Source organism: Hydra viridissima, unplaced genomic scaffold, assembly GCF_058129835.1.
Source record: "Hydra viridissima isolate aposymbiotic clone 2 unplaced genomic scaffold, HvirCarnegie_v1 scaffold_14, whole genome shotgun sequence".
In the NCBI taxonomy this organism is placed as follows: Eukaryota; Metazoa; Cnidaria; class Hydrozoa; order Anthoathecata; family Hydridae; genus Hydra; species Hydra viridissima.
The window spans coordinates 1,429,099-1,440,000 of NW_028324313.1; the positions used below are offsets into that span (position 1 = coordinate 1,429,099).

The 10,902-nt window shown below is 28.3% G+C and overlaps 1 protein-coding gene across 2 annotated transcripts in view; it reads right to left on the minus strand.

Annotated features, from left to right (window-relative positions):
* The window catches only part of LOC145192957 (fibrocystin-L-like), a 49,755-nt gene extending 39,713 nt beyond the window's left edge, over positions 1-10,042 (minus strand). Inside the window, exons 1-12 of one of the 2 annotated variants that reach the window (XM_090072262.1) lie at positions 9,752-10,042; positions 9,320-9,397; positions 5,620-5,743; positions 5,388-5,478; positions 5,195-5,252; positions 4,484-4,574; positions 4,265-4,318; positions 4,054-4,133; positions 1,956-2,069; positions 1,234-1,440; positions 496-791; positions 69-323 (exon numbers count right to left, since the gene is read on the minus strand). In XM_090072262.1, the coding sequence (XP_089928388.1) occupies positions 69-323; positions 496-791; positions 1,234-1,440; positions 1,956-2,069; positions 4,054-4,133; positions 4,265-4,318; positions 4,484-4,574; positions 5,195-5,252; positions 5,388-5,478; positions 5,620-5,743; positions 9,320-9,397; positions 9,752-9,815 (1,512 nt within the window). In that variant the 5' untranslated portion in view covers positions 9,816-10,042. Of the gene's footprint in view, positions 1-68; positions 324-495; positions 792-1,233; positions 1,441-1,955; positions 2,070-4,053; positions 4,134-4,264; positions 4,319-4,483; positions 4,575-5,194; positions 5,253-5,387; positions 5,479-5,619; positions 5,744-6,037; positions 7,259-9,319; positions 9,398-9,751 lie in introns of those variants that run through there. The other variant, XM_090072263.1, reaches the window with a different exon arrangement.
* Positions 10,043-10,902: the final 860 nt, after the last annotated feature.

Genomic DNA, 10,902 nt, shown 5'->3' on the forward strand with positions numbered 1-10,902 from the left:
ATGTATTTGAAATACTGCACATCACTGCTAGCATCAAGTACTCATAGCAATACTAAAAATGTGTTTACCTGTATTTCTGGTTTGTAATCAGAATATATTGCTAAATTTTGAATTTCATTGAAGACATCATCTACATCAGCATTACTTAGATTAGTTTTGTATCCTAGTAACCCAACCTCCAGCTGATATTCACCACCATAATCTGCTAAATAAGCTTTGAAAAAATATTCTCGATCACTTCTCAGGAACATCTTTGCAGATTTTTGCTCTGGATACCTGAAGTAAGTGGTGCCTGTCCAAGCATTGCACCAAGCAACTTTTACCTAAAGGGATAAAAGTATACATACAAGTAGAATCTTGATATAGTGAACAACCAGATATAACAAACACCTTGATGTAACAAACTAAACTCTTCGCTCCTGGCTTAACTCTTATGTAACATTCCACATAAAAACTTTGATATATTGAATAATGATAAAATCATACAACATTTACCATTTTTGTGGTTGACATATTTGAAGGAGAATCACTGATTTCTAAAAAGCTTAAATCATCAGCATTTATTATAATATGGTAAAAGCCATCCTGTGGTGGTCGCAAAAACCCTGTAACTCTTGCTGCAATAGCGTTGTATCGTGATGGTAGATAATTAATTCTGCTATAAATCTGCAGTTCTGAATAAGATGTGTTTTTGACAACTGGAACTGGATATGTTTGGTTATATTTGTTTTTTACATCTGCCACATTATAACTTACACCTGGCCAGATTTCAGCATCATAGCCACGCCCACCTTAACAAAAATATAATTCGGATAATAATATTGACAAGGTACCTTTCAAAAAATAAAATAAGATTAACATTCTCTACAAGCAAAAGCTGTCTTTACAAATTTCTCATACATTTACACTGCATAGTTTTCCAAAAATATCCTTCAAAAATCATTACAAAAAACCACCTATACATTTTGATGATTGCTTTTTTTTTTTTACTGGTAAAAATTAACTCCATAATGTCATTGGATGTTATAGCACTTAACACAACAGAATTACATGAAGCCATATCCCTTTTTGGCTTTTTCTGACTACATTGTTAGATATACATCATAAGTGGTTAACAATATTGTTAAAATCAAACTACTATCAGATGCTTTAGCGCAAGTCTTAAAATAATCTTAGTTTACATTACTTTTCTTATTGTGTTATTTCTAAGAGAAAAAAGAAGGAAAATATCACCTGGGAATATATCACCAGTTTGGTATGTTCCATTGAGTGGCCCTGTTTGGCATTTTATTACTGTATCATTAACTGACAACACTGTGCAATCAACTCCGTGAACTTTAACTTTCACATTATCTGCAATATTTCCAAAGAATCTTCCAGTGATTGTGATAACAGTTCCTCCTTCTGTACTGCCACTTCTTGGCAATATAGTTTCAATTTCTTGATTAAAAAAAAGTAAATAAATCTAACAATATTATATCATACTATTTTAAAATCATTTAAAGACATTAAATAAAAAGTTAAACTTTTAGTTATGAAGTTTTCCTAAAAATATTTCACTTCTAATGGTGCATTCCTAGGACAAGAAAACTCTTTAAAAATCCTATAGAACTTCTACAATCTTTTGAGACTCTATAGAAGTTTTTAAGATTCATGTAACTTTGTATAGACTTTTTAAACATTACAGACCTTTTTTATCCTGGGGTGTAACAGAAGAGCTGCACACTTAGTTTTTGAGGGTTAATTTAAAAAAATAAGAAATGCAAGTTTATAGGTTCTTTTACATTTCCTTTTTAAAAAATATTTGATAATTACTAATTTATAGCTAGACCAATGTTATATATCACAAATAGAACTTTTAAAATACAAATAATCAGGTTTTTTCATCATATAAAAAACTTTCTCCACATTTTCTTTAGTTTTTTTTAAAAAAAGAATTCTAAAAAATGGTTAACCTGCAAAAGTTTGATAGTTGTAAATATAATCATTTTGATCAACCATTATTGAAGATTTTTCACGTGTTGAGCGACCAGCTGAATTGCTTACGATGAAAGAAGATCTCCAGGAGCCTTAACAAAAAGTAAAAAAGAAAACATCAAACAAAGATCTTTTGAGTTCTTAAAATGCTTTCAGCATTTTTAGAATAGGCTTTTTAGCAGTAATGTGCATACTAGAAAGGTTGTAGTGAATTAAACCTGCATGATAACTTACTGCATGCACTTTAAAACATTTTATTGCTTTTTATGACACCATAAAACTGTGAAAAACACAGCACAAAAACCCAAACAAGTTCCTATTAAAGCAACTGCAATGGTTGTCACTTTCTAAAAACCATGCTTTTGTGCAGTTTAAATTTTAAGGCACTGTTTTTTAATACTTTTCTTTCCAAAACATTGTTTATGAAGTTTTGTATTTACTTTGTGTGTTTTGCATTCACATTTTAAATTTGTACCCATATCTGTTAAAAGAACTGCTAATGAGCTTTACAGCCTGCCATGAAGCTCTACAACATCGCCATTTTTAAACTTTTAAATCTTATTAAAGAAATTTAAAATATAGGCATTATTTTAACCCAAAATAGGAAAATCATTTTAAATAAAATTTTGTCTTAAATTTTTCATCAAAAAATAAAACCACTTGATTGCTTGGTGTCAACTAAACTGAAGAGTTTTTAAACTGAAATTTTAATCTATTATTTTTCAAACTACTAAAAATGGTGATACTATAAAGACGACCTACAATTTTATTTTCAAGTTTCAGTTTATCTCTTTTTTTTTTTGATTTACACCTACTCCATCAAACTTTCATTTCAATCAAAAACTTTATCTAAAGCATATTTGAATTGACTAATTATTAAAAAGTATTTATGTTGATTGAAAATAGAGTAGATTCAAATAAATGTATGCAATAAAATGATTGTCATAATTGGTATAGATCTAAATTTAATATCAGAAAAGTTGTTGGTTGAAACCTAAATTATGTAGTTTCTATGACTTTAGAAATTGCAAAAGTAGGTCTTAATACCAGGAAGCAGATAATCTACCATGTGTATCCATTTGAATCTGAAGAAAAGAACCAATGTCAGCCATTATAGCATATTTAATAATTCAATTTACCTCCCACTATTAGTCAGCAAAAACAGTTCTTATCATTACAAGAAAATTTTGTTCTTTTTGTATGATATTTACCATTTTTTTCCATTTAAATAATATTTCTTACCCAGAAAACTTAAAACCTACATGTTCTTGCTGCAGTGTTGAAGAGATAGTGTTAAATTAATTTAAACATTTTATTCATGTACTCAACATCAAAGTGATTCTAAATTATGATTCTGTCCCATCAAAGTTAGTTAAGAAGCAAAAAAACATGATTCTTTTTATGTCCCATTATTATGGGACATAAAAAGAATCATGTTTTTTTGCTTTATTATTTAACAATATGCAATTAAATTATAATTATGTAATAAAATTTTAATTATGCAATGAAAAAAGGTGAATCTTTTTGGTAAAGTTAAGCAAATGCTTTGAAGCAAGAAATTAAGAAAAAAGAATAACAAAACAAAAAAAAAAAAAAAAAAAAAGAGCAAAAGCAATAAAAACAATTCTGATGAAGGTATAGTAAATTATGTAGTGTTCCAATACTAAGTAAATTATGTAGTGTTTCAAGCAATTATGCAATTATGACAATTATGCTAAACTTGCAGTGATTTACACCAGACTGTTATTTTGATATTCTATTTTTAAAGTCCTGTTTTATAACCTATTTTAACTCAGAAGTAGCTCACAGTTAACCAAATAATTGAATAAATGAGACAACTTTTGTTACAAGTTTTTGTGAAACTAACAGCAAGAAATGAAAACTAATTTGAGAATTTTAGTAGGAAAGAAAAGAAATGAAAACTAATTTGAGAATTTTTGTAGGAAAAAAAAGAAAGTACTTAGAAACACTTAGAGGTAGAAAAGAAATTCAAAAGTTTTTTGATTTTGTCCTATAATTACTAATATTAACAATATGCAATGAAAAAAACTTCTTTAGAAGAGTTTTTGAGCTTACCAACAGTCTTTATTTTTGGTGAGCACATCACCCAGCCATCATTCCACCAATAAAACGGAGTCAGGTCAATAACACCAATGCTAAATAACAAAATAACAACATAAAAAAAATTTTCTTTGAAATAAAAATGATGAGTTTTTATGAATAAGACTATTTTTACCTTTCCTAAAAATAATATCAAAGTAAAAAAAAACAAACAAAAAATATATACAGCTCATTGGTTTCAGGATCGAAGGGTTCACAAATGTCATTCCCGACAAACATTCTTAAGAAGAAAAAAAAAAAAATTTCAGGAAAAAAGCACAAACGCTTACATAGTAGGTTGGTATATACAGAGTCTGTATTAAAGAAGTACTTAAACATTTTTCTCAATAATCTCTTTCTTCACTAAAAATTAATCAAGACCTAAAAAACTAGAATCAAAAAATACTTTGAAATTTCATAGTTGTTAGGATCAAAATCTGCAGATAATCTGCTGATTTGTTTTGTAAAAATTTGACCTTCTAGACGCACTGTTTCACCTAAAATCAGAAAATTAGTATTCATTTTACTAAACTATAAGGTACAAGTGGATTTTTTGTTTAATAAGCAACAAAACTAAATTACTCAACTAGTACAAATAATTAATAGATATTTTATATTTTTAATTGAGAATGAAATTTGTTTCAGAGTGATAATGTAAACTTTTTTAAAGAATAACCAATTTAAATATAGAGGTTGTTTCATAAAATGGTATCACCAATTTGAACAGAGATTTTTTTTTTTAATAATGGTATCTACATTTTTTTTCACTAACTTTATTTATTGAAATAAACTTAACCATATTTATGCTATATTATGTAAAAGCACTATGGATACAGTGATCAATTTAAAATCAAATGAAATGGGAAAGAAACAGTATGGACATACAATTATTTGTTTATATTCTTTGTGATTTACTTTAACATATTTAACTATATTTACATTACATTATGTAAAAACACTATGAATGTGCAGTGATTGATGTAAAATTAAACTAAATGGAAAAAAAAAGATAACTTTATTTATGTCATAACTTTATTTATGTCATATTATTTAAAAACAATATAGACAAACAGTGATCAATACAAAATGGAATGAAATAAGAAAGAAAAAATGATACCAGGTAAACCAGCTGATGGTGTAACTTTTTTTAATTTTGGAGTGCACCCATCTCGACGCTGAAATACATGCAATAATAAAAGAGGTATAAAATATTGCAGCAAAATTATATAACAACTTTTATTAAAAACCAAAATTTTCACTGAAATTAACTTTTCATATAGATAAATGTATGTAAAAAATATAATTCTTACGTAGTAATTAATTTTTGGTGAAGAAACTACCACTCCATTTATAAGTACAGTGAGGAAGTAATCAAATGTAGATTCATCATCAGAAATTTTTCTTAAAAACATGTTTATTATAGAGAATGTTGGACAACAATATCATCAGTGTTATATTATCATCATTATCATCATCAAAAATTCAAAAGTTAAATATTCTTTTAATTAGCTGGACCTAGTAAAGTTTCATAAAATTATTTACCTTGTTTCACAATTTAAAATTTCATGGCTTGAGGCTGTAATCACAATATCACAGTAATTTACCACATAAGAAACCGTATTTGTTAACATCACAACAACTGAATTATTTGATTGATCAGGGAATTCTAAAATGTAAAAAAAATCATTTTCATTATTCATAAAAATTTTCATTATTCAAACAATAACATGATTATATACTTACTTAGACAAGCACTTTGAATTAACATAAACAGCAGCATAATTATGATATTAATTTGGCAGACTGGTTTTGGTTAAATGACAATGTAACAGATTACCATAACTAACTCCAAAAGGTTACATTTAATTGAGTCATATTTTGATATTTTTATTTACTTGAACTAACTAATTCAGATTTGAAAGTTTTATTCAAATTACTCTCATTTTGCTTTTATACAGACCTTTAAAAGACAGCAATCAACAATCCTTTAACATCTTAGCAATTTTCTGTCCAGCAGATTTAAATCTGGGCTTTCAGAAAACTAGTCTTCAGCTTTATTGAACCTTCGGTGTCAGAGTTTACAACCATTGTTGGGAGCTAGAGCAGAATCTTGCTGAAAGATCTGATCAAAATTGTATATGGTCTCATAAAGAGGCTTGACGGTCTTGGCCAAAATGATATTTTGGTATGAACTTGCCTACATTCATCTTGAGCACAAAAATGTAGCTCGGTAACCTCTTTATACGAGATATCTCACCAAACCATCACAGATGCTGAAAGATGACCTCTCTGAACTCAGTTGACTTGAACCTCCTCTCGAGAGCCATATACAACAAATCAATTTATTTATTAAATTTATCTTTAATGTTTTTCATCGAAGAGATAAAAAAAAAAAAAAATGCCATACATGTTGTATTGTACCAGTAAATCAATGTTAAAATACTCTAATAAGCTAATATCGAGTGCTTTTTCGCCAAACCCCCATCATTTACATTTGATAGACCTTTTCATAAATATAGAGGTGATAAGTGGTGGTGTTTTCTCTATTTAGTTTCTAGAATTTAATTTTCATTTACTATGTTATTGTCTAAGGATAACCCTCCATTTCTGGATTCTTTCCTTTTCTTGAGAGGCACTTTATGTATAGTATTAATGTTGTTGGCATTAATAATGATGTTGATAAAGAGGAATTTACTTCATTTAGAGGCGGTAACAATAATGTTGATGCAGACGAATCGTCATCGAAATTTTGAAGTTGAGGCCTGCATATTTTCTTTAAAAATTGACTGAAACTTGGTGGTTTTCTAGATGTATCTGCCACTGAAAAGTTATTTCATGAGTGCAATATCGGCCTAGCACCTTTTATAAGTCTTATCCGTGTACCACCAGGGGTTCTATGGATCATTTCTTGTAAGAAATGCTTTTGACATAATCGAGTAGATTTTGTTATTTTGAAATTATCTTTATTTTCTTGTCTTTATCAACTTGCACCAAATATTCTTATCTCCAGTTTCGGCTGGAAATGTGAAAAAACTAATATTTTTTGGAACTCTAATTCCATCTACAAAATCATAGCTATATGAAAAACATTCATAAGAAGCACATTGCAACCCAGATGATATTGCCATTTTTAAATATCGTTGATTTGTTTTGACTGTTACAAACACTGCCTCGTTTTCACGGAATGCTTTATGAAAAGGTCTATCTGATAACGCGCGACATGCTCCGTGTAAAATACTTATTAACTTGGACTTTGAATAATTTGAATGAGAAGACTTCCTCAGAATTCTGCTACTCACGGCTTAGATTACTGCAGGTTTTTATGCAGTTCGTGGCCGACCACTTTCTTTACTGATCTTCAATACCTTTAGTATTTATGTACAGATTTACAGTGTGATACACAAAGTGGCGACTGACACCCTAAGATTTTAAAATGTTAAAAATATCTTCTGGCGTTTTCCCAATTTTATCTATTTCAGCTTCAGCGATAAGATGTTCTTTATCACTTAACTTTGTTTATTGCTTTAAATGTTCAAATTATAAAAATACTAATCTGGAGTGGTGATTACCAAAACACTATCTTTAGGGGTTTCCCCAAATTGTTAAGATTTCAAGATTCACCGAATTTGTGTAACACTATTAATGGTAGATCTAGGTATATGATGATTGCAATTGTTAGTCCATTTAAGTAAAAAAAAAAATTTTAACACACACATCTCTAATTCCCTATCCTCATTGACCAAATTCAAATGCCTTTTGTAACAATAGATGTAACTTTTTCTAATAGGATTACTGGGAAGCTGAATGAGTTTTTTGGTGTAAGCCAACAAAATTACAAGTAAAGAAAGATATAAGTAAAGATAAAATTTCACAAGGCATGGAAAAGGCACAAGACAAAAAAAAAACATTAGACAAAATGAGAAATAAGCATGATGTAACTAAAGGCGAAGCAGCAAGTTAGAAAGGAAAAGGGTTAAAAACTTAGAAATTAAAAGTGAAATTAGATGGTTTAGTCATTGCTAAGGATGATGGAAGTAAAGAATATCACTGAGTGTTGAAAAATTTAAAAACCTGAAGCAAACCCTCTTTTAGTTGCAAGAAATATCAGCAAACACTTGGCTGAGCGCAACACTATGTGAAATTTTCAAAGACAAAAAAGCATTTAAAAAACTGCTGAATGGACTTAACAAAGAACCATTTAAAAGGCTGAAAAGAAACTGAAAAACTTTCTTCGAAAGCAGAAATGTAAAAATAACCTGTAAAGACTTAGAAGGAAAAATTGCAACGTTTCTAAAGAATCATGAGTGATTGATAATGTTTGTTTAATACATTGATTACATGAGCTACATACGAGTATATATATGCTACATACGAGTATATATAAAAATTTTAACAATCCGTTTCTTGATTAAACTTAAGGTCTCGGAATTAATAACATTAGTTTAATGATTTCCTAGAAAAGACTAAAGATACTTGATGCAACTTGCAAATTTTTTGTTGGGCAGGGAATTTAAAAGATTTATGATTAAGGACTCAAATGGCTTCATATCATACCATATTTATGGTATTTTGTCATATAATATTGAGATAGGGCAAACTCATTCATAAAGGTGTAGTATTATTTTACATTCTTTGCTTTAAAAGCTCCCATCCGTGGCATCCTTGTCATCCTTGGCAAAGAACCTTCATTAGGCTTTAAAGCTATTAATGATATGATACAGAATTTTAAATCTTGTGCTAAATAAGAAAAAGGTGCAAAAATTGTTCAGAAACAACACGCGACATTTGGATGAATTTGTACACTTGTTGATAAAGGTTAAGCTGTAATCATCTCTTCATCAAGCACTAAAACACTGAAACCTACCAACAAACCTACCTTACAAATATTGAAAGCTACCAAGATTGGAAAACTAAAATTTTAGATTGTAGTTGACGAGAAGATAAAGAAAAATCAAGGTTTCATTGAAGCTGCTTTTTTATTGTTAATTTGGTTTTACTATTTTATACATTTCACTACACAATGTTTACGTTTGACCAGGGGGCGAGTTGGGCGGACATTTTTTAAATCTTTACCAAGTGTTGCAAGTGTAACTGAAAATTGTGATTAAGATAAATGATGCATAAATTCACGCTAATGAAGTTCAAGACTTCAGGTTGTAATGGGATACAAAAGAAATGCCTTTTTTTACTAACAACGCATCGAACATTCTTAAAATAATAATAAAAAAAATGCAAATAATACCTTTGCCGTAAATTTTCATAGTAGTACCGCCTGCAAAGCTTCCACAATTGGGTTGAATTGAGTTAACGTATGGTGTTCCTGTAAGGAAAGTATTGAATTTAAATAGATACCACTTTGAGAAACTTATTACTCATCCTCTAATCTTAATATATGTTAATATATGTTAATATATGTTAATATATGTTAAGCTTAGAAGAGAAATGATAGATATCTTACTCAAAGACTATATTAACTAGTTTACTAGTTTTTTTTTTGTTTTTTTTTGCTTTATTTTCGTAAACTTGTTAACTTTTGTAAACTTCGAAGAGTGGTTAATCAATGTTGATGCTTGTTTGACTAAATTTTTTTCTTTTTTCTTTTATTTAATTTCCCGTTCCAAAAAGGGGATTGATTTGTTCTTGCAAACAACAAATTCAAAAAAACGGTACCTACCAATAACCAGAGATCCTTGGACAAGAAAGAGAAGGAAGCAGATATTAGTTTCCAAGGTTTTCATTATTACTTTTTCATTTGATTTTATTCTTATATTTATTCTTCTAGACGCCTTCAAAAAACGTGCTTACAGACTATCCATCTCATTGATTCGAAATGAGCGGTTCAACTAAAAATACTTAACGTTCATTAAACATTATTCAACTATATCTTTCGTCTCATTAAAAAGCTGACGCAAACTTTCCTCCGACATTCAATCAACGTTTCTCGATTCAAGCTAATTTGATCCATGAAAATGTATTCAAGCGAAAATAAACGAAATATCTTTTTCACTGTCAATACTAAATATTTAATGAATGCACTTGCAGTTAACGAAGTTGATGAAGTCTGAGTTTCTTACATAACAAAATAATTAAATTGCTGTATGAAGACAATAATTAAAAATTAAAATAAAACCTTCTAACTTAAAAATCAACGTTTGGCTAAAAGTTCAAGAAAATTCTAAATGATTTAAGTGTTGCAGATGATAAAATGCCCTTTTAAGTAATAAAGATTTTATAAAAAATAAAATTATGTACGAGTAGAGAACGCAAGAAACAGAGGCAAAAGAGATCACGCAGGCTAAACAGATGAAAAGACGAAAGTCGATCTTTATTTTTTGCAGATTAGATACACTCTTTATCAAATTTTTTTTTTTTTTTTTTATCGCAGATGAATTTTTTAAATGATGATATAAAAAAACTTTTTTTTTCAAGTTTTAAACCCAAACTTGTGTTGTATGTTAAACGTGTTTTTTCAACCTTGTTAAATTTTTTTTTTTTTAATTGAAACTGTTACATTATTAATATATTAACAGTATTAAATAACTTAACAAGAAAATCTCTAAATAAATTCTAAATAATACTAAAAAAAAAAGAAACATCAATATAAATTTTTAAAAGCAATTTTTGATTCTCAAAAAATCCCGTAAAATTTTTTAGAAATGAGAAATTTGGAAATTGGTTAAAAAAATATTTTTTTAAAAAAAAAGAGAGAACGTAATTTTTGAAAGCTTCGCATTGGTAAATAAAAAACATTTTTATAATATCATTTTTACTAATATATATATATATATATATATATATATATATATATATATATATATATATATA